General features: G+C 41.0%; 1 protein-coding gene across 4 annotated transcripts in view; it reads left to right on the top strand.

Annotated features, from left to right (window-relative positions):
- The window catches only part of IDE (insulin degrading enzyme), a 92752-nt gene extending 72734 nt beyond the window's left edge, over positions 1-20018 (top strand). For 3 of the 4 annotated variants that reach the window (XM_045854075.1, XM_045854073.1, XM_045854076.1), the window contains exons 15-25: positions 537-681; positions 3130-3240; positions 3354-3474; positions 6264-6355; positions 7300-7411; positions 9032-9199; positions 10572-10844; positions 11860-11921; positions 16208-16280; positions 16977-17044; positions 17699-20018. In XM_045854075.1, coding sequence (XP_045710031.1) covers positions 537-681; positions 3130-3240; positions 3354-3474; positions 6264-6355; positions 7300-7411; positions 9032-9199; positions 10572-10844; positions 11860-11921; positions 16208-16280; positions 16977-17044; positions 17699-17794 — 1321 coding nt within the window. In that variant the 3' untranslated portion in view covers positions 17795-20018. Of the gene's footprint in view, positions 1-536; positions 682-1171; positions 1317-3129; positions 3241-3353; positions 3475-6263; positions 6356-7299; positions 7412-9031; positions 9200-10571; positions 10845-11859; positions 11922-16207; positions 16281-16976; positions 17045-17698 lie in introns of all 4 variants that reach the window. The other variant, XM_045854074.1, reaches the window with a different exon arrangement.
- The last annotated feature ends 3968 nt before the right edge of the window (positions 20019-23986 follow it).

The following is a 23986-nucleotide window of genomic DNA, read 5'->3' as shown; positions in this document are numbered from 1 at the left end:
TCTAGTTCTGGCTGTAGTTACATGGTGGAAATCGTTATTTATTTTACTGACAGTGTTCTAGCTTTATTGGTTTGGGGGAAGCTCCGAGATAAGTGAACATTTTCACAGGTCTCAATTTTTCTAAGTTCATGTAATTATAGCACACAAACCTCTCAGTGTCATGGTCCACCAAGTCCACCAAGGTATGCTCGCTTAGAAAGGCAAAGGGGACGTGCCAGTGCTGAATCAGATCTTTCAACCTTACCTCCTCCTGTTAGTCTCAACGTAGGTATGTGTTTGGGCTGGTTCCACTCCTTCTAACTTTTCGGGGATAAGCAGCTCCTTCTTCCTCTTCACCTCCACCAGCACACATGGCATATTTCAGACTTCTTTTTTAGGTATCTGTTTTCCCTCATAAGAGACAGACTCAAGAATTTAAACTGTGTCTTCAGGAAATTGTATGAATTGATGTTCAGTTTCTTGATCCATCTCAAAAGGCCACATATCACATTGGGAAGTAATAAATCAGCTATTTTACTGTCAACATTTTCTTCCAGCCCATTTGCTTATGTGGACCCCTTGCACTGTAACATGGCCTATTTGTACCTTGAGCTCCTCAAAGACTCACTCAACGAGTATGCATATGCAGCAGAACTAGCAGGCTTGAGCTATGACCTCCAAAATACCATCTATGGGATGTATGTAAGTACCCATGTCTTAGAGTCTTCCACTCATCAACATTTTTTACATTGATTTGATGGAAGCATTTTTGATTGAGGGTATGAGTTGAATTTATTTATTTTTTAATCTTTATGGCTAATCATATTTCCTCATCATTTAATTTTTAAGTTAGCTTTTATTTTAAGTATTCAGCAGTATACTGTTCATATTATGCCAATTTTCCTTGATTTCTTTTTTTTTAAACATCTGTCATCAAATTATCATATTTTTCTCCTCAACAAAATTGGACCCTGATGTAGGTTTAGATCTAACCCATTCTGTGTCTGAAGTCTTGGTCTTTGACAACAGAGAGTGACATCTTGCTGCCACTGTAAACATAAGGTTGGCCTATACAATTTCCCTAGCAATTCAGATCATGAGGCTGCATATCCATACTCTTCGGTCATGTTTCTTCATTACCATGCCACTGCTTGAGGTATCAAAGCATTTCTTTTGTTTTTCTTTTTGTTAGTCGCTACATTTATGCTGATCCTCTCCATTGCAACATGACATACCTGTTTATCAGGTTATTGAAGGATGATTTAAAAGAGTATACATATGCAGCACGCCTCTCAGGTTTGAGCTATGGCATTGCATCAGGAATGAATGCAATACTTGTAAGTAAAATGAAAACGAAAGAAAAGGCACCACACCGTTTTAAGCATTATGTTGAGCTTGGGAAAGCTATTAACTTCTGCATTTTTAAACAAGAAGATTGATGGTTTTTTCCTTGCATCTTTTTAAGACTGAAGAACTCAAATTTGTATTAGCAACACTAATGAATGATTTAGTAGAGTTTAGTGCATCTTGTGAACATGTATGTGTGCTACATTTACATGCATGTTCCTCTGCTTGAAATGCCTAACATAGTAATCCTGAGAGCATGTTGTCCTTTTCATGTATTTAAGTATATTAACATCTGTAAGAGAAAGATGTCCATAGTTACTGTTGTAGTGCTTGAATTTTATTTATGTATAAGCTTTCTTTATGTCTATTGACAGTAGTAGAAAGTTCCTATGTTCAGATATTTGTGACATTTTCATTTAATTTTTTTGTAGCATGCATCATTAACTACTTTTGAGTGTGTTTTAAAATAAGCATTATTAAATATACGCTAAGAAATAACTAGGTCCTTTCTCTTGACACTGTTTGTGATGTTTACAAACTTGTATCTCGTTTCCAAAGTAATATCCCTTTATGGCACACATTCTTCGCTTTTCTTGAAAATATATTGTATGTTTTAGTACAACTAAAATGAGAGCATGTGCCGTGTAATCCTCTTTATAAATTCTTATGCAAAAGGTTTTAGGGATTTTAAATTTTATTTATTTTCAGTGACTTTTTTTTTCTTCACACAAGTAAATTTTCTGGTAGTTTTCATTTAATATATAACAATGTATATAGCCTAACCATTATCAGAATCCAGGGAAATTTGAAGCTCAGAGTCCAAATAAACTCCAAATAAAAAAGTAATAATCCATTGTTTATTTTTCACTATTGAGTTTTAGAAGCGTATCACCATTTATATAAATAATTTATTTGTGAGAAAATGAGCTTTCAGCCAATTGTCGGTCTAGTTTGCACAGTATGTGATGTGCTTTCCATGACTGAGGCCCTCCACTTTTGCTGAGGTTTTTGCCTATCATTTTTTATTCCATAGGTATTCTAGCTATATTGTATCCTCTGCTGCAGTGGGTGCCACCATGCGCAAATAGAATAATAGTAAATATGGTTATAGGAACCCCCCACTTTTCAAAATGTTGTTTTCAGAGACCATTAAATGTTCCTAAGGCAAAATCCAGTGTACCCTCACCACACATGTGTTTTGCCGTTAGCTTTCGGCTCACCACTAGAACTCCCCCAGCAGCGAGCAGTAGGACACGAACCCTTACTGGACAGCACTGAAGGGCACATGTGACCCAATGCAACATGAAAAATTGGGGCTGCCTGATTTCTCCAAATACATTCTAAAAAATATTTGAATATAAAAAATTGGGGGACACGTCCAATAGTTTGACGATAACACTCCCCTATGATTTTTACCTTCTTATCACCTATGAAAACATTAAGCTAGCCATTCCTTAGACATTTCTTGAAGATTAAAGTTAAAACGCATTCTGTAATTGCTCTTGACTTTACAAGAACTTAAATTTTGATGACGTGTGTGCTGCCACAGTTGGGCATCAGGTGAGTTTTCCTGCTGTTGATTTTATTTAGGAAAAGCAAGTATGCTGTTGGGTGTCAGTCAATACCAATGGTTAATGTTGTCTAAGTGTTAAACTATATTCATGAGAAGTTAAGTTAATTTAATTTCTTGTTTCATTTTTATTTTAAAGCACTTGGTTTTGGGATTTTCTGAATGTTTACAAATCAAGCTTAAGGTGTCTCATGATATTTTTAGACCTTTAACACCCCAAACTCTTTCTGTAGCTCTCGGTGAAAGGTTACAATGACAAGCAGCCAATTTTGCTAAAGAAGATTATTGAGAAAATGGCTACCTTTGAGATTGATGAAAAAAGATTTGAAATTATCAAAGAGGCAGTAAGTTTTCTGAACTTATTTTTGTAATTTGTTGTGTTTTTTGTTCGTAAGTTAATATGAAGGGATTTTTAAAGGATTTATAAAACTAATGACTCTGTATCTCCATTCACTAGTATATGCGATCTCTTAACAACTTCCGAGCTGAACAGCCTCACCAGCACGCCATGTACTACCTCCGCTTGCTGATGACTGAAGTGGCCTGGACTAAAGACGAGTTAAAAGAAGCCCTGGATGGTGAGTCTCTTTTCTGTTGATAGCCTAATACTTTATTTTTCCTTATATCTACTTATTTTATCTAACTTATCTACTTATCTTATCTAACTTTCCTTATTTTATCCTTATATCTACTGTTTATGCTTTCTAATAACTTACAGTTCTCTTAAAGCCAGATTGCTTACTTTTTTATAAAAGCAGTGGTGGCCTTTGGTTTTCAGGCAGTTTACCCACATTTGCTGTTTTCAACTTGGACCAACAGCAGTTAATTAGTTCTGTTTGTGGATTTCTGCAGATGACTAAATATTTTGACCAAAGCACTTCCCTTGCTAATATTGTTTTCAGAAAAGGAAAAAGGGGCTAGGTTTGAAAGTCTCACCCCAGGGAAAGTGCTCAGGCATCTGGTTCTGTTTAGTTCAGGGAAAAACTAGGAACTGTATAAAGACTGAAGTGTCTTCTTTCTCTTTTTCCTAAAAGTTTAAATGTAGTTTTCATAGGGTTTGCATGAAAGTTATAAAATCCTTGAGGGCCGTGATTATACCTTCCTTTTATTGTCTTTATTTAATATCTAGTATAATATCATGCCCTCTGTGTATCTAATGAATGCCTATAGAATGGAATGAAATTACTTTTAGGGTTGCTTCACTGGAAAGAGTGTAGACTGCTATCACCCTTTGTTTTGTCTTTTTCATTTCTCAGCATTACTTTACCAATTAATCTTCTTTCTGCATGCTCAGCAATAAGGAAAAAGAATACTGTTGAATCTTTAATGCTCTTTTATGCTAAGTCCTCACTTACACTTATTATGTAACCCTCCACTTTTGTTGTCTGCAGTGACAAACCGTGAGCACAAAGTACTGAAAAATCATTATTTTATTGGTTGCCTCAGGCATTGGGAAGGTGTATGGATTATAAAACTAATTAACTAGAACAGATACATTTTTAACCTTAATAGTTAATACACCTTTCTTTGCAAAATGGTTATGGGTCACATTCAGTTAATAGTAAGAATTTTGCTTTTAAATAAATACTGCATAATTGATTTTAAATACATTTTTCAAGAAACTTAACCTGTATTTAGCATGATCAACAAAGCAGAAGCTTTTGGATTCCTCAACCCCCTTTTTTAGTTTCTGGGTCAGATGTTATATGAATTTTAAGCAGAATAAACTCTAAAGTGTCTCAGGCATATGAAGCCTTCCTAAAATGTAATTTACAAAGAGAAAACAATTTCTTAGTTGAAATTCTTTGCTCTAATAAACAATCATTCTGTTTTGTTATATGTATTTATGTAGTAATTCAGTAATGCCCACGTAACTTAATCTGAAGACAACTCATTGTGAGAGGCTGGCTCCCTCATGACTCTAAGCCAGTCAGCTACCCAGGTGCTGGGGTAGCAAGAACCTCAGAGTTCATTATGGTCCGACAACATTTATTGACTGCATGCTATGCACCAGGTCCTAGACTCCAGTTACTTGAAATTAAAAAGAAAAGAAAAGAAAAGAAAAAGATCATTTAGATGGGGCTCCTTTGATTCGGGGAGCTCCAATCTAGTGGCAAAGAATGAATGCAAACAGACCATTGCAGTACAGGCAGAGAGAGCAGGTGTCATGACAGAGGTCTGCAGAGAGGGCTCCAAAGGCAGCGCAGTGGAGCAGGACAAGCGTGCACTTCAGAATCAGGCCGGCCAAGGATCACATGCCAGCTCTGCAACCTACTAGCTTGATGATTTTGGTCAGGAAATTTACATTTTCTAAACTTAAGTTTTCACCTTTCAAATGGGGAAAATAGCACACATTTTACAGTTTGCAAAATCTGGAAGATACTAGACAACAGTAAGCACTTGTTAATTCCTTTCTCATATCTCTCTTTAAATTTCAGCCACTAATTTTAGTGTCCATTGCAGCAATTATTAGTATGGTATCCTAATAGAGAAGGGACAACTCTTCCTTATTGAAGGATTAATACATAGGAAAGTAGGTAGTAGAAAACTCACTATTAGGATTCTATAATAATAATTGATACAGGCAATATACACCAGTGTTGCTAAAATTTGTGGGTAGAGTTAAGGAAAAACAGGATATTGGTATAGTTTCAAAGTATTTCCCCCAAAATAAGTGTTTACTAATTACAGTGGGAAAAGTAAGCATTGATGAGCAGGTGGCTTTCCTAATTGCTTGGAGAGCATGCATGAGTTACTCAATTATAACCAAAAGAATAAAATAGTACACTTACAGTGCAGACACCTGGCAGGCACCACCCTTCCCATGTGGTCAGTGTTGACATCACTAGTGCCACAGCATGCCAGCACCACGAACCCCTGATGTGCCACACTGAGGAAAGCATGCTACTTCTGTGGTGCTCTTCCTACATAAGCTCAATTTAATCATGACAAACCAAAACAAAGGGCATTCTGTAAGATCGCTGAACAGTACTCTTAAAAAATCTGACAGTCATCAAAGATAAGGGAAGACCAAGGAACTGTCACAAATTGGAGGACACATGACAACTAAATGCAAGGTGGGACTTTGGGTTAAATCCTAGAATAGAAAAGATTTTAGTGGAAAAATTAAAATCCGAATAAGAGTCCATATTTTAGTTAATGGTATTGTACTAGTGTTAATTTCTTAGTTTTGATCACTGTACTGTGGTTATAAAAGATGTTAACATTAGGGAAAGCCAAGCGAAGGGTATACAGGAACTCTCTCTGCTGTTTTTGAACTCAGAACTCTTCCATAAGTCTCAAATTGTCTCAAAGCTGTTTTGCAAAACCTCATAAGCAGAGCTCTCTTTTTCTTACCCCTTTCCAGACGTCACCCTTCCTCGCCTTAAGGCCTTCATACCTCAGCTCCTGTCACGGCTGCACATTGAAGCCCTTCTTCATGGAAACATAACTAAACAGGTGGGTGGTGGAAGTGTTGGCACTCTTTTATGAATCAGTGCAAGAGCTTTTTCCCCCTAGTCTGTCTGAGACTACTCACCACTACAGTGGGATTATAAGCACATCAAGACGCACTGAACCTTCTCTGCTCTCTGGAGGAAGGAAGGAGGAGGAGGCATAGGGGAGGGGCATGAGTGTGGTTAACTGTGGACCTACTGTCACGGCTGCTGCTTCTGCTGTCCCCTGCCTTGTGCAGTCACAGAGGAAGTGAGAAAAATTATCCCTACTCCGTATAGGACAGCAGGACTGTAGTGAATAAGAGCACATGGTGTGGAATCAGACAGCCTGGATTCAAACCCTACCTGTGCCACACACTGTACACAAAGTCTTCTGAAAATGGCTCGACCTCTCCGTGCTCAGTTTCCTGTTTGTAAAAGTAGAGTTATTAGGGTTAAATTTAATGGTGAAGGCCAAGTGTTCAGTGCGTGGGTGGCACTCTGGAATTCCCATGTCAGTCTGTCTCAGACGCTGACATGCTCTACCGCTCTGCTATACTGCCTCCAAAATGCTTAGCCCTGTGGCAGAGACAGGGTTCTTAGCAAGGTCATTTTTATTCAAAACAAAGCCTTATGCTCACCTCCTTTGCTTTGCTGTAACCCAGCTGTGATTCACGTGGGTCTGCCTTTCCCTCACCAGCGCCTCTCCAGCTCCAGCAATGCCTTTCCCGCAGCACCGAGAAGGTCTGCGTCTCTGTCATATTAGTCATAGTGACTAATGCGGATCAACAAATTTAATTTTTATCCATTTGAATGGGGTCAAGTGTATTTAACTAAGATTTAAGGTTTGTTTCACAGACATGTAGTTTTCATATTGCATGGGATATCATTCAATATACTGTTTTTTATTTTCACAAACTAGATACATTTGTGTTCTTGTAATGTACTGTGGCCTGTCTTTTTCCACAGGCTGCATTAGGTATTATGCAGATGGTTGAAGACACTCTCATTGAACATGCTCATACAAAACCTCTCCTTCCAAGTCAGCTGGTTCGGTATAGAGAAGTTCAGCTCCCTGACAGTAAGTTGAAATGCTGTAACTTTGGTAATGAACAACTTTTACATAATATTGGTGGTGATCGCAGGGAGATCGAATTCACTTGGATGACAGTGTATTGTTTTACAGTAAAGAACTATGGGATCCTCTACTGTTTCTAGAAGCATGGTTAAAGACAGATAATTCTTCCAGGAAGTTCTTAGTAGGTAGACCAAAGATGTGAAGTTCAAGGTAGCAATTATTTTGAAGAGAATGATACTGGATTGACTGGTAATTGAGTATAGAGGAGTTAGGAAGTAAAAATATCACAAAGCTAAAGAAAAATTGATTATGAATCATGAGATAAAATTTATTTATAAAAAAAATAAAAACTAGAATTATAATATCTAATTGGAAGCCCATAGTGTCTTTGGCAGAAATTGTTTTAGGAAAGCCACAGGTGAACATAATGACATGTATTTATTACATGCATATTTCATGAGGAATTTTAACATAAAAAACAGATAATGTATTAGAGTTTGCAGTATTGGGTTACTTTTACATTAATGGTGGTTCCTCTTGATATAAAAACTCATTAAGCATATTTTCAATATTGTTCAAAATTGTCTAGTGGGAAGTTTATTAGACCAGGGTGAGAAGCGTTGATTTTTTTTTTTTTAGCCACATTTGATTGTTGGCTGTTTCCCATGCATACCTTGTCTGTGCTTTTTTCCCCCAGCTATTTTTATCCTCCTGAAATATTGCTCCTTCCCACCCCCAACTCTCCTTTTCCTCATGGACCTATGTGTGCACCTCTTCATTCCTTCCTCACCCATGTTATAAGCTCCCTATTCCACTAAACTTTTCTAAAGCTCCCAGCTGGAAGTAATCACTTACTCTTCCGACCTCGCAGCACAGGTTTTCTGAACCTTTCCTTATTTAAGCTACTGAGCACTTCTCCCCTTGCACTGGAATTGAAATGCATCTCCATATCCCTTGTTAGCTTATCCATTTCTTAAGACCAGGGTCTGTGCCTGGCATATTTGAGTAGCTACAAAGCCAACTCGAACAGAGTACTGCCTCAAGATATCATTGTTACCTGTGGTGTGGCTCAGTTGGTGGGAACATTGTCCCGTAATTGAAAGGCTGAGGGTTTGGTTCCTGGTCGGGGCACATGCCTGGGTTGCAGATTTGATCCCCTGTGGGGTACAGACGACCCCTGGTCTGGGCACATACAGGAGGTGACCAATTGATGTTTCTCTCTCTCCCTTCCTCTCTAAAAGCAATGAAAAAATGTTCTTGGGTGAGGATGAAAAAAAAAACAAACTTGGTCATCAGGCAAAGTGATGCCAGTCTAGAAACAAAATTTCAAAGTGAAATCTTTCATACCTCTTTTTACTGCCTTTTCTCTCCTCTCCTATGGCATCTCTCTCTTTGGTCTCTCAAACGCCCTTGCAGATTTCCTCATGGTCAACAATAACTCAGTTCACATCCCATTCTCAAAATACTAGGTGTTAAGAAACATTCTAATAAATTAACTGCAAGTTGGAATTGCCAAAAAACACCAGTCAAATTGAACAACTTTTAAAAGCCAAACAAAATCTTGACTTTATTAAACTCTAAATAAGTTTTTCAATGGGCTGCTCTCTTTTTGACACTTCTTAGGAGGATGGTTTGTTTATCAGCAGAGGAATGAAGTTCACAACAACTGCGGCATCGAGATATACTACCAGACAGACATGCAGAACACCTCGGAGAACATGTTTCTGGAGCTCTTCTGTCAGATCATCTCTGAGCCTTGCTTCAACACCCTGCGCACCAAGGAGCAGCTGGGTGAGAGGGAAGTGGGGGAGAGCAGGTACCATAGACCTTGAGGAACAACCACTGTCCTTAGAGAATACTCTCCACATGTTAGGTGCCCTGGCATGTTGCTTCAGGCATCCTCTGTACAAAAGGATTTGTGAAAACCTTGTTTATGGGGATTCACTTCTAAAAGATAAGCAATTAATATCTTATGGATGTTAAAGCAGTTCTTAAGGAGATGACACTGTGTTTACATCACATACATGTCAATAAAGAGGGCATTTTGGGTAGAGGGGCAGGCTGTTATGGGCAGCCTGCCCATAGGTGGGAAGCAAGCCATCCAGAGAAGCTTAGATTCAGTCAACTTTGGGTTCCCTGAGAGTGCAGGTACTTCCTCTTCCTCATCTTCGTATCCCCAGCTTGAGGCACGCAGAAGGTACTCACTGTTTGTTGAAGAAATGTTTCAGGCAGAGTTTTAGGCACTATTAAAAGGCTTGAAGAGCCTAGCAGTTTTGTTCAATGAGAAAAAAAGAAGAAGAAGAAGGCCCAGTAATGACTGGGAAGAACCGGTGAAAAAGGATTTGGGTGAATCTCTCCAAGTGCCAGTCTTTTTTAAACAACCACCATGGTAGATGCTGGACCATGAAAACAGATGTTATGGCTGGTCCTTCCTTTCAAGGAGCTCACAATGTAATCAGAAATCAGACCTGTAAAGGAATAATTATAGTTATAGTACAGGGTGATTTAAGCTTTCAGTCTATACTGTAAAGAGTTTCTTTCTCAGAAGTGGGACCCAGACACACCACGGCTGTCAGAGGTGTGGTCCAGGGCAGAGCAGCTGAAGGAGGCAGGCCACGAGCTTGGCTTAGAAAAGGTGTTGAGCTGACACAGTGTCAGTGGAAATATGGCCTGTGATCACTCAGTCTCTAGAGATTTATAGTCTGCATGGAGTTGGTCCAGGAATGGGTTACCTTGCGGGAAATGTGATAGCAGAGGCAAGTCCACATAAGGAACTTGGTTGTGAGAGGAAACAGTGCTAGGACCAGCTCAGGGGTGAAAATGCGCCCAGCATTTCTTGGGGATGGGAATAACTTGAACACAGATGGAAGGGGATTAACCAGCAGATAATTAGGAGTTATGGGATGTTGAGTTTGAATGATGAATAGGGTTTGTTTGCTTGTTTTTTTAAGAAGAAAAAGTTATCTCCAACTTTCTGACTATTCTTTAAAGAGATCCTTTGCTCTGTCCTTAGGACCTGAGGATATCCTAATTGCTCATGTTTCTTCACAGGTTAATAACATAAAGCCCTAAAGTAGATTTTATTTGCTATAATTTTCTGAAGATTAAAAGGGACCCGAGTCTCAAATGCCGAGGTCCTGACTGGCTGCTATGTATGTTTCAGGCTACATCGTCTTCAGCGGCCCACGTCGAGCCAACGGCATACAGGGCTTACGGTTCATCATCCAGTCGGAAAAGCCCCCGCACTACCTGGAAAGCAGAGTGGAAGCTTTCTTACTCACCATGGAAAAGTCCATAGAGGACATGACAGAAGAGGCCTTCCAAAAACACATTCAAGCATTAGCAATTCGTCGACTAGACAAACCAAAGAAACTGTCTGCAGAGTGTGCTAAATACTGGGGGGAAATCATCTCCCAGCAGTACAATTTTGACAGAGGTAAGGCATAGTTAGGGCCCCAGCATTCATGGCATGCACGTGTGACATTTAAGGACATCGAGGCCATTCTGCAACATGGTGTTCATTTTGTAGGTGACGGTCTTGTGCTGATTTGGGAGGGGGCTGGGGGCACAGCACTGCTCAAGAAGCATTATTTAACATGACTTTTTTCTATTAGAAATTCTATCTTTTATTTTTTTTCTTCTCCAAAACTAGAGCTAGACCTGCCTGCATCTCATAATAATTTACTAATAATGAATCTTATTTTACTTTTTGTGTTCAATCGCTGTGCCCCCGAGGCTCTGTGCATAGAAGTGTAGGTGTCTATTTCCCATAACAGTAAAAAAAAGGAAAAATTTGCGGGTTTAACTCTCTTGACACAGGAGCCAGGGCTCCTGTAATTTTCCTGGCAGTTGTATTCACTATTAATATAGTATATACCACTTACTGAGCATTTGATGTGTGCCCTAGCTATATGTAATTGTTATTTATCATTTTTCTTAGTTCTCACTACAGCCCCATGATGTAGTTATTATACCCTAATTCCAGATGAGAAACTGAGGCTCAGGAAAGTGGAAGTGGGTGGCCCAAGGTCCAACAGCTCATTTGTAGAGAGACAGGATATCCTCTTAACTTTTTACTTGAAATTTATTTCCTGACTACTTGTAGGAGTAGATATTCACTTAAAAATATGAATACTTAGCCCTGGCTGGTATGACTCAGTAGACTGAGTGCTGGCCTGCAAGTCAAAGGATTACTGGTTAAATTCACAGTCAGGGCACATGCCTGGGTTGTGGGCCAGGTCCCCAGTAGGAGGCGTGCAAGAGGCAACCACACATTGATGCTTCTCTTCCTCTCATTCTCCCTCCTTTCCCCTCTCTAAAAATAAATAAATAAAATCTTTTTAAAAATATATGAAGACTTAGGAGTGTTGAAGTATACTGTCAATTCATGTAGTGTTTTGGGCTACTTAAAATAGGATTATTAGTAAATCACTATATGATTACTTTTTCAGATAATATAGAAGTTGCATATTTAAAGACACTTACCAAGGACGATATCATCAAATTCTACAAGGTAAATTCAATTCATATATTTAGAGTGTGACTGAGAAGAAAATATTGTATGTGCTGTGATATGTGTTAGTTGCTGCTTTGAACCATTAAGGCAGGATTTATGAAAGTGTTTTTATCAATGTGAGTATTTTTGACACATATTACTGTTAGAAAAAAGAGACAGTTCGTATTGAACCCATACTGTTTTCTTCTCCCTCTGGACCAGGGGCTGGGATGGCCCTTCCTGGCTTCTGGATCCGTTGGTTTACGCTGCCTTTTGGTTTCTTCTCTCTGTTCCCCACCACAGCCCACGAACACCATTGCTGAGTTTGTTTGGTGGGAAGGAAGAGCAGTGAAAACAGACAGAACTTGCGAATTAGATTATTCTCTAATCTCTGACAACTGTAAATTGTCTTCACCCATTTAGGTGCCACAGTGGCTGCTTCTTTACATAAATGGTTGCTCACCTCTGAACTGTGTTTAGGGATCTTAGGAGTTTTGAATGCCTGTGCTCATAGAGAAACTTTATCCAGAGGAAAGAGAGGCACCGCCACTATTCAAGTTTTCCCAGTACAGCCTTAAGAGGCTAGCACATCTAAATTTTCCCCACCTGTAACAAATTCTAAGGAGGTTAGCAAAAATTTTGTTAAGTGGTTATATAATGTGTGATAAGCTTGCTGAGTGCAGAAATTAAAAGTTTTTACTGCAATAGAGTTGCATTATAAGTGTTACATATGTTTTTTGTAGTATATTAGGACCTCTGAGTAAATTACTTTTATGTCTACTTTGCAGGATAAAGAACAAAGTTACAGTCTGAAATTACTATAGAACCTTAGAAATATATCCCAGCTAGGGTTCTAGCCACTTCTCCGGGTTCACATCTGATGTATTAGGTGCTGATAGTTTAGTCAGGAACTCAGTCCTGCCCTTTGCTAATGTCTCTTGGGGAGAGAAATCATCTACTTTACAATGTCGCTTTTCAGGGATATATTGTAACTAACAACGCAAGAGTCAGTACACGCAGTTCTCGTGAGAATGACTTTGTGAAATTACTTGTACAGTGAAGGCTAATCACTTTTTTCTCCTGTGTCGGAGTTTGCCACACCCACACACTTACCAGTGTTGGTGCCGTGTGGGAGAGTGAGGGGAGGGAAGTGTCCTGACCCTAAGGTGCTGTTTCCTAGAAGGAAATGGTGACCTTGCACTGTCGGTGGTCATTTACACTTGCTCCCCCAACCCCCTGCATAACTACACGGCTGCTGTTCTGTCTGTGCAGACAAGTATTTATAAGGCCAGTAATGCCTGCACAATATGAAAAAGGAGATGATACAATTTTAGGTTCAAAATTTGACAGTAAAAGTCAATATTATGAATGTTCCTTTTTGTAGCAATGAGATTTAAGCTTTTTGGCCATGGAGGTGGCTGAGTAAGTTATTTTCTTTACCTCACAGTTCCCTTTGCATTGTGTGAAGGAAGACAGGAGTGCCATCTAACCTGCTGTAGCTCTTTTGCTGTAACAGTCTTTAAAATATTAATACATTTTGGTGAGGGGGCAGGCTACATATGTGTGTGCCCTCAATGGATGTACGGGAGATCTCTGCCTTCCACTCAGCTTTGCAGGGGACCTGAAACTGCTTTTAAAAATAAAATTATTTAAAAATATATATAAATATATATATTTTTTGTTAATAAAAATATGTAAAGCAAAATTTTGATATGAAATATAACCCCAGGTAATCTCTGTGTAGAATAGAGTTCCAACCTGCAACCCAACACAAAATCATAATTTACTTAAAACATTATGAGATTTTTTTGGTGATTACATATCACAATGTATTTAATGCGTGGCCCAGGGATGGGGAACAGTTGGCCAGCCCAGGTAGAGGAAGAGAGAGCTACACAATAGGGCTGCTGGGGGCTGAGTTAGGTGCAGCAGCAGAGTAAACAGGTCCACTGCGCTTCACTTGCCTAGACAGGGCCCTGCCAGGAGCTGCCAGCCTCACTCGCTGGTCTCAGCTCCCCCAGAGGTCCTTTCACCTGTGGGAGCAGCAGCAGGAACACACGTGGCCTCTGAATACAGACTGGGGGCTCAGTGCCATCAGCGACTAGCTAGTTCTGCAGCCTCGGCCAAGTTACTTAAACTTCTAAGCCTCCGTTTCCTTATTTACAAAATAGGGAATCGTTGGAGTCTTGGTTGAAATGAGGTGTGATTGGCACTTAGTGCTATTTAATAAATAGTCTCTATTGTTCTCTTTATTAGCACATTGTTTGCGGGTAGTTTTTATCGCGCGCTCTACTACCAGTCAACGTAAAACGTATAAATACGTTTCCCGCATGCAATGTGTTAATAATACCGAGTCCTGGGGTTTTTTAATGTTTTAATCAGAATGGGTTAAATTAGAATATATTTTCTTCCTTGATGTTATAAGTTTTTGTTGTGTTTATTTGCTACTTTAGACTGTTAAGCTCTGTGATCTGTTCAAATTGCCTACAGAAGATCTCTTTGGTTTCTAAGACATTTATTTTAAGGCATAACTTCTTGTGTGTGTTCAAAAGAATGAAGACCTAAGATAATGTACTATAATGTTTCCAAAAGAAATGAAGATTTGCCTTCCTTCCACTAATTTTATTATTCATTTAAAATCATAAGTAGTATCTGAGTATTGAATCTGTGAAAACAACAGTTAGACTGAATTTTTCTTGTCTTAAAAATGTATTTATTACTGAGCTTAAGCTAAATCTTAAACAACATCTCCCTAGCTATGTTCCATAGTGCACTAGTGATCTGCAAGATATTAAGAGGGGAACCTAGAACAAGTTTCATGATCATGTAACTTTGGAAATGACTACACTCTTTATTCCTGTTCTCAGAGAATCACAGAGTGTGTTAGCATTTTAAAAGTTCTCAGAAGCCCTGCAGTAAAAACTTCTATAGCCCAGCACTTGTTCAGTGTTTATTGGCAGGACATTTCCTGTACCAATTTCACCATGGGCCCTCTATTTTTTAACTGAATGTCTATAAGTATCTCCTGTGACTCATGATCCTTAGAATACGTTTTGCAAGAAAATGCAGTTGGTTGGTGGTTGATTTTTTTGAAAATGGGGATTGTCCACAGTTGGTCAGGAAGTTGAGAACAGCCTGAAAGTGAAGAGAGTATTCTTCTGTCTACTGATACGGGTTGATAAGAAGGCTATGAAGGTTTGGGTGAAAAGCGATCAAGAATAGGTCTTTGGAAGTGAACTTTTTATTCCATAATTGTAGTAAGATGCTCTCAAATGAGGTGCTCCACGTTACCGGAGGCAGACCCAGGCTGAACTCTTGAAAGAACCTGGAGAGGCCAGAGCACACCTGTGGGAGGATCTGGGCTGTTCTTCCCGCTGCAGGGAGCCGCAGTCAAGTGTGCTGGGCGGCATCGGCAGGGTTTCTGTGGCAACTGCTCCAGACCCGGCTCACGATAACTGCCCCACAAATAACTGTTGGGTTGATGTGGCTTCGCCGATGATTTCCTCCTTTGAGGATACAAAACATTACTTCTGGCTGAGGCATCAGGAGCAGCTTTATCACAACTTGTGTTTTCCCTTCACAAAAGGCAGATAAAGCTCCAGTATTAAGGAAAAGGCGAAGAGATACTCCCCACAGGATCTGTCTGCCAACCAACCACTCCTGGTGTTCGTGGAAGTAGCTCAGGGGAATCCCTCAAAGCCACATGGCGGAACGGAGAGAGCAGCAGGCCTCCCTCCTGGTGCCATCCCTTACAAGCTGTGGGATGCCAGCACGTCATTACACCTCTCCGTGTTTTAGAGTTTGTGTCTCTAAAATAGCAGCCATCAAGGTGCTTAGCTTACGGAGACTCAAGTGAGCTGACATAGGAGAGCACGTGACACAAGGCAGAGCCCAGTAGATGTTAGCTTCCTTCCCTCTTGGTAGATGAGGAACCACAGCAGTGACCCGATGCAGAGTTTGAGAAGGTTCTCAGAGGAGCCGGCCTTGTGGCCGGCCCCTGGCCAGGCTCGGGCCGCTGTCCAAGCCCCGCGCCCCAGCGGGTGCCGGGCTGGGTTTGCCATCCCAGCCCCGCGCTTGCTGAGCACAGCACTCAGTCTCCTCAGACTCATTCTTCACCTTTGTAACGTGGGGTGAAGAATAATTCCTGCTTAATCTTCATAAAGCTTAAATGAAATACTGTAAGTGTTGGGAAAGAAAGGAAGCATCTTTTCTGTTTCTGGTGAGGGCTGATTCCTCGCCGTTGAAAGAGCAGCTTTGCATTCCTTATTGGGGCAAAAGGGTAACTTTGCCATTTTTCTGCCTAGGAAATGTTGGCAGTAGATGCCCCGAGGAGACATAAGGTATCCGTCCACGTTCTTGCCAGAGAAATGGATTCTTGTAAGTATTGAACATTGACTTTTTTAAAAAACGTATATTTTTAGACACATGATAGCTGTCTCTGGCCATAGCCGCAACGCTTGTGGAGCAGCAGGAAGGAGAAAGGTGCAGAAGGGGGGCTGCCTGGAGACCGGGCCTGTGCTAACAAAGCGGAAATAAGGGGAAGGGCAATGAGGCAGCAAAGGAGAGAGCCACGCCAGATGGCGTGTGCCCGGCCGGCCGCAGCTCTGTGGGAAAGCGCAGCTGGCTGCTGGTGGGACATCCCCGGAGAAGCTGTATGGAACACTGGGCATGTGGGGGAGGGCGAGGAGTCTACCTGCTCAGTCCCGCCTGTCTCCTGTCTCTGACTGCCAAGGTCTGCCCCTTAGCCATTCACTCCGTGGCCTTCTGCGTTGTTGTGGTGGCCAGAGCTTCGGGGTCCAGTGAAGTCAGGCCTGGGCACTGAAATTGCTGCTGCCAAGGCTTTAGTAACCACGGTAACAGCATGAGCCACCATTGGCAACACTCCAGACAGGAGGCAGGACTAGCGGTCAGGGCCGTGGGGGACAGGCCTCCTGAGAAGCTACGAGAAGTACATGAAACCAGGTCTGGTACAGTTTTTAATGAGTTGAGTCTGGTTTCACTTTTTTTTTGAAAGTTGCTCTTGTGTGCTAGTATCGAAGAATGCAAAGCATTAACCCCTTCATTTTCTTATAGGTCCCGTGGTTGGAGAGTTCCCATGTCAAAATGATATAAATTTGTCACAAGCACCAGCCTTGCCACATGTAAGAAATGTAAATGTTACGTTAGCTTGCACTGTTAAAGGACTTATTGTTTAGAAGGAGCTTGTTCACCAGAACACGTAAGACCTAGAGGCTTCGGATCACCAGGTTTCAAGCCTCTGCTGAAGGTCTCCCTAAAGGCCGGGCCCCTGTTCTTTCTGACAGCTCCCAGAGCTCAGACCTTCTCAGCGGCACAGAGACTGAGCCTGTGACCTTGTGTGTCTCTGTTTCTAGCTTGAATAGTGTTCCCATCTGCCCCGAGTCCTCTGCAGCCACTAATATCCTCAGCCCTTTCCACAATGCCTGCATATTTTAATCATCTGGAAAGGTTGGCATTTAATTGTAGGAGCAGGAAAGCTGGCCATGTAACCAGGCGTTGCTTGGTGGGCACACCACCCACTCTGGCACTCTGCAGAAGTCTTGGTGCCAAGCCCTTAGTGTGCATCCCTGTGCACCCAGAGGAGAGCCAAGGGCCCAATCAGAGACCTTACTGTAGGACTCTCTGGCCCTGCTGATCCGGGTGGAAAGGTCAGCAGATCATAATACATGGGGTAGAAACTAGTGTGTATGAAAAACAAAAAGAAAAGGAAAATGTCTATGTCCTATTCAGTCTGCTTTTTAGGTTAAATACACTAAGGGGAAACCTTTTCTTTGCAGCCTGAAGTGATTCAGAACATGACCGAGTTCAAGCGTGGTTTGCCACTGTTTCCCCTCGTGAAGCCGCATATTAACTTCATGGCTGCCAAACTCTGAAGATGCCCGCGGGCGGCAGCGAGCACTCGAGGATGCGCTCCTGGCCCTTCCAGGGCCTCAGGAACTGTCTGGGCCACTTTAACAGTTTCTGGTTCACTAGTAGAGACACAAAAGGAAAAAGAGATGTCAGATGTTATTATGTAGAAATATTAAAATCCAAAGTAATTAAATTACAAAATCTAATAGATGTAGAATATTTTTAAAATACATGCCTCTTAAATATTTTAAAAGTTTTTTTCATTACTAAGAAAAATTTCCCTTATATAACAATACTTAAAATGATGAATGATACTCCTATAGACTCTTCCTTCCCTATTCTGTAAAATAGTTACTTGTTAGAAGAAAATGTTACCTTTTTTAAAAAGCCTCCTAGGTTGACAGGAAAGGCTTCACAGCCTTTAGAAAGACGGGCTTCCCGCAAGGAAGCCGGTCTTTTTAAAAACCAACCCTCACGTTTGCTTTCTACTCGATGGTCTCATGTAAATCAACAGAGAACATACATTTGGCACATGAAGAACAAAGTAATGTACTTTTCTTTTATTAGTGAAATTGCTGATTATAAGGCATGGTTTTAACCTTTTTATAAAATTTGAACATGTTTTTTATTCAAACTAGTTCTGGAAAACCCTAGAACGCCCTACTTATTTGTAGTACTAGAAATACACACTTACCTTACATCAGTTTTGTCCCAAATTGAATTTCTCAGGATTACTATGATTCGTTTCTTTCTGATTGAATTCTATCCACATTCTTATTGTCGTTAGTTGGTTTGCAGTGGCGTCCATCGGTCTCACGTCCCCCATCAGCAGGTCACTGCATGCGGCGAGCACGGCTGGGGCGGACCTCGGTCCCCGCCGCAGGTCCCCGCCGCCGCGCGTGTGACGTGCTTTCCCAGCGTCAGCTCCCGCAGACCCTGCCGCGGCGTCCTGCCTCGAGGCGCAGTGCATCCGCGAGCCGAGACATTGGCCCCACGGTGAATTCAAAAGGCAACAAGTACAAAGCCACTTTTTTGGAGGTATATAAAAAAAAATAAAACCTTCAAATGGCATGATCTCCGTAAGACTCTAAAATCCATTTTTACTACCTACCAGTCTAATAGTGCTGTAAGTATTAAGTTATTTTTTTTAAATATATAATTATAAACATACACACACACGATGACTAGAGTGGACTTTTAAAAAATATTTTTTCCCATGAGATACTATTTTAGATGAAATTGTTCCTATAGATTTAACAGCTGTTTTGAAGTATTTACTGCTATTAAAACTTCAAGCGAAATTGTGCCTAGACTCTCACGTATGGGCACTAGTAACAGTAAGTGGCCCCGCTGTCCACTAACTCAGGCATAGCGAAGAGTGGCGTTTTTCAAGTGACATTGTACCTCCCTACGAGTTGATTTGCCAGGATTTCTCTCTGTAGAGTCATGTCTTTTCACATCTTAAGTTTTCACATTTGCCATTTTCCACCTAATCTAAATTTGGGGCAAGAATGATATAATCACAGCTGCGGAGGCTGCTTTTGAAAGCGGGGCTCCATTTCTATCACATAAATGTGGTGCTGTAACTGTCTTTTTATCCCTGCCTTGGAGAGCTTCCTTGTGTGAAGCCCGTCTGCGCCCGTCAGAAGGTGCGTGAGTCATCACTTCCTTCTGCTTTTATGCATTTGTAGACTATGCATCTTTTCATCAAACTGCAAATATACACAAGATGGATCTAAAATTAGTCATGGGTGTTCAGATCACCACTGTACGAGTAAATAATCCACTCACCTTTTCTGTGGAAAATTATGTGCTATTGAGTAACTTTTAGCTCTTTTTAAAAAAAAATGAGTGAAATTTAACAGTTATTTTTTTGAGCAAGTCACACGAAGAAATCTGAAAGGAATGGCACGTGGTCTTCCAGGGACCTGGGATTGTTCGCCGTGCTCCAGCATTGGCTGGTGTCCAGGCCGGACGTTGAGCCGCTGGTGGATCACTCAGGCATACCAATGGACTCATTCTGATGGGTCCGAGCTGCAGTCCATGAGCAATAACAGACTACCCCGGAGACGGCTACCTACTCAGTGCTTAGGAGAGCAGATTTGTGAAACCAGCTAAGTTGTTAGCTCCCTGTGACATTTAGAAAAGTCTTCTTTTCGACTAGTTGATTTGGAAGAGAGCATGTGACACAGCCAGTGTGGTGGAGTGCTAGGGTAATCCTGTTTACAATAAATCGCCTGAATTTAACCTCTGGAGTTTGCATGTGTATTATTTTTACACTTTTTCGGTGGTCAATCATCAAACCTACTTCTTAGCATCCTACTTCTCAACATCCTGATTCAACAATGTTTCTTGGTTTCATTGTCCCTAATACAGAAAGCAGCGAATTTTTAGTTTTAAGTGTATCTGGGCAGCAATAATTTAGTCAGACAAATGAGTTGATTTCACATTCCTAAGAGTAGATCACTTCTGTAAAACAGGTGTGAGAGGCTGAACTCCTTGCTGTTAGTATTGTCACTGACACCAAACCCAGGAAGATTTGTCCCTGGCATTACACAGGAAAAAATTAAAGGGGCAGAAAAAGAAAAATTTCTCTACAGCTAGATTTTGCATCTTCTTCCCACACCTCCGGCCGAGGGTCACACAGATGTCCTGTCCATCGCTGGTCTCTGGCTCCCTGCCAGGGTGACCTTTCTACTCCTGTGATTGCCGGCTGGCTGACAGGCATTTCAGGAGGACATCCTCTTGGGCATCAGTTTCCAGCCTGGGGCAGGGGTGCAGCCCACGCAGCATTGTCCTCTGGGTGGTGCAGCCCCAGCCAGCGGCCCAGAACAACCCAGGTTTTATGGCCCGGGGCAGTTTGTCCCTCTCACGCGGTGGCAGTAATCACCTGGTCCCCTTCTCGAATTCTTTAATACAGCTGCTGGGAATGTTTATATTTATGGTGAAAATCAAAGACTCTCCTGGACTTATCTCCCTTTTGTGAGGGTGGTTCCTGCTCTCCTCACCCTCCCTCGGCAGGGCCTCTGCCCAGGTGGGCCTACGTCCCTATCCTGTGCTGCCTACCGAATGCAGTTCACTTATTTAAGTCCTCGCCAGCGTGAGCATTGTGCACTCCATAGTTTCTTGTGGCAACACTTAGGGTAATATCACATTGCTACTCTCTCATCCAAGTCCAATTCTTCAAAGATATTACAGCGTTTTGGACAGCTCATACCCTAAATCAACATTAATGTTATGAAGTGCTTTGCAGATTATAGACCGTCCACAATAATCTTTGATGTGGGAGGACTGCAGTTAAAATTATCGTCCTCCCAGGTTTTCAGAGGGGCAAACAGGCTGAGGAAGGCTAACCGGATCGTCCAGGATTGTGCAAGGAGCACAGACTCGCACCTCCGCTCAACTCTTTAAACTGCACATTTCGTTGTTCCGCGTGGATTTCCTGCAATAATAAGTTCCAAGTCCATTAGTGCACGTTTGGGACAGAGCAGAAAGGCAGGTGCTTTTACATTTGTTTGAAACTTTGCCTTTTACATTTGCCTTTTTTACGCCATATCAATCTCCCAACCTTTGCTTATTTCGGAAGGAGTGGGCCTGGATTTCAGAATCTGTGTGCCTCTTCTCGGGTCCACTGTCATTTCTACTCTGCTGGGCTGCCCTGTGGCCAGATACCACCACTGCCCGGTGGATCTCCCTTCCCGCTGGGGCTAATCCAGACCCTCCTGATCTGCTCATCCCTAAACCAGTGCAAGCTCTCCCTGTCGCCCCCAGAGTGATGAGAGTATCTGGAGCCCTTCAAGACATTTGAAGAAGGAATGTGAAGAGTCAAGTTAACCCCTGGCCCCACCGCTCGGAGACAGCCACATTCGCGTGCTGTTTCTTTCCCGTCTCTCTCCTGTGCACGCAAAATGGGGCCCTGTGTTCGGCGCGGCAACTTTCCCTTCAGGATTCTACCCGTAATGAGGATTCTCCACATGGATACTCCTGGGAAAAAGTGTGATTTGTTGGTGTTTGGGGGTGTTTGGTGTCAATTATACTGTAGTTTGGTTATTGAATCTTTGTGGAACGTTTAGGGTGTTTTCAAACTTTGTTCTATGAGAAAATTCCTTGTGCAGAGTATGTGTGTGATCTGATCATTTTGTTAAATTGTTGGGTTCTGGAATATGAATATATTATTTGATTTTTTTATTTTGAATTTTAATATACAGAGTTCTGAAAGTAGTACAATGAATTCCCATACACCCTTCACCCAGTATTCACCTTGCTCCCTCTCTTTTTTTAAAATCCTTACATGAGGAATGCTTCCCAACCAGGTATTGATCCTACAACCTAGGTATATGCCCTGACCAGGAATCGAACCCTCAACCTTTTGGTGTACAGGACGACACTCCAACCAACTGAGCCACCTGGCTAGGGCCCTCCCTCTCTCTTTTAAGTAGGTTGCAGACCTCATGACTCCTTACTTCTAAAACATCATCAAATATCTCCCAGTAACAAAGTCAGTGTGTAGTTAGGAATTTGTACTCACCCAAAGGGATGTCTGGCCATTGTCCCCTTTGTCTTTGTTTAGATACTATATACCAGTTAATTTGACAACATAGATGAAATAGATAAATTTCTTGAAAGACACAAATTACCAAAGCAGGCATGAAAAGAAATAAAAAGTTTAAATATTCCCTTAGCTACAGGGTCTGGCACAAATAATGCCCCTGCTTTTATTACAAAATCTTTCATTGGAAAATCATAAGCTTGTAATTCTGTAACTTAACAATATCACACTCAAGCACAACATGACATTTTAGGTGAAATGTTCAAATTAAAACTATAAATCATTACACCCCTATTATTACCCTACCAACCAACCATATTCAAGCAGGTATTACTTCTGCCGTATTTAAGAAATTGAATTGCTACCCAGAAAATTCCAAGCCCAGATGGCTTCACTGGTAAGTCCTATCAACTGTTTAAAGATAAAATGATGCCAATCTTATATATCAATATTTTAGAAAACAGAAGAGAACTGTATTTATGAGGCCAGCATTACCCTTATACCAAAATCAGACAAAGCTATTTCCAGGAAAGAAAGCACCAAACCTATTAGCCTTTTAAAGGCCCCCAAAGTCTTCAACAAAATATTAGCAATTTGAATCAGTAATGTATAAAAAAATCACATATAGTTGATTTTCAAATATTACGCCAACCTTACATGATGACAAAATGGGGTTTTCCCAGGAATGTAAGGTTGGTATAATATTTGAAACTTAGTGTTATTTACCATAGTCACAGAACTAATGAGAAAAAAATGATCATTTCGATAGATACAGTAAAAGCATTTACAAAGGTCATAATGAAAGCTTTCAGCAAACGGAATAGAAGGGAAGCTCCTCAACCCACTGATAACACCACATGGGAACTGGGGGTGGGCTGGGTGGAGGAGGGCAAAGTGGGGAAAAAGCTGCAATAGAATGAACAAGAATTAAAACATGATAAAATAGTAAACATATTCCTAAAATCTGCACCAAGATGAGGATGTATGCTCTCACTATTTCTCTTCAAACTTGAACTTGAGGTCCTAGTCAGCGCAGTAAGGACTGGAAAGATGAAGTAAGCTGTGTAGTCACAGACGGCATGAGCACATACGAAACATTTCCCAAGGACCTTGACAATGCCCTGCTGCTAACTGAATTAACAAGAGGGCAGGAAAGAAGTCAATATTAGCAAATGTATTGTATGTCACTATACTGTCAACAAAACTTAAGTGTAATTTTCAATAGCACTGCAAAAATATTTAGGGGTACATTTTTTAATGTGAAAAACCTGTACACTGAAAACATGAAAACATCACTGAAAGACATTTTTTTCTCTGAAAGACATTTTTAAAAGACCTAAACAAAAGGGTATATGCATCATGTGTTCAGGGATCAGAAGACTGTGTTTTTAAGATATCTGTTCTCCCTTGTTGATACAGATTTGAAGCAGTGCCTATGGAAATACCAGCAGATTTTGGGGGTAAATATTTACAGGCTGATTTAAAGTTATACATAGTCATGCAAATCTTGAGTAGCTAAAATAATTCTGAAAAACTAGAACAAAGCAATCTTTTCTGATAGCAAGACTTATATAAAACTACAGTAATCAGGGTAGTGTGGCTTTGACCTAAGAATAGACATATATATCAATGGAGGAGAACAGTCCAGAGCACCAAGTTGATTTCA

This window comes from Phyllostomus hastatus, unplaced genomic scaffold (genome assembly GCF_019186645.2).
Source record: "Phyllostomus hastatus isolate PE091 unplaced genomic scaffold, TTU_PhHast_1.1 phas_scaffold_1066, whole genome shotgun sequence".
NCBI classification, from domain to species: domain Eukaryota; kingdom Metazoa; phylum Chordata; class Mammalia; order Chiroptera; family Phyllostomidae; genus Phyllostomus; species Phyllostomus hastatus.
The sequence above is the reverse complement of the archived record's forward strand: the minus strand, read 5'-3'. Positions and strand labels throughout refer to the sequence as shown.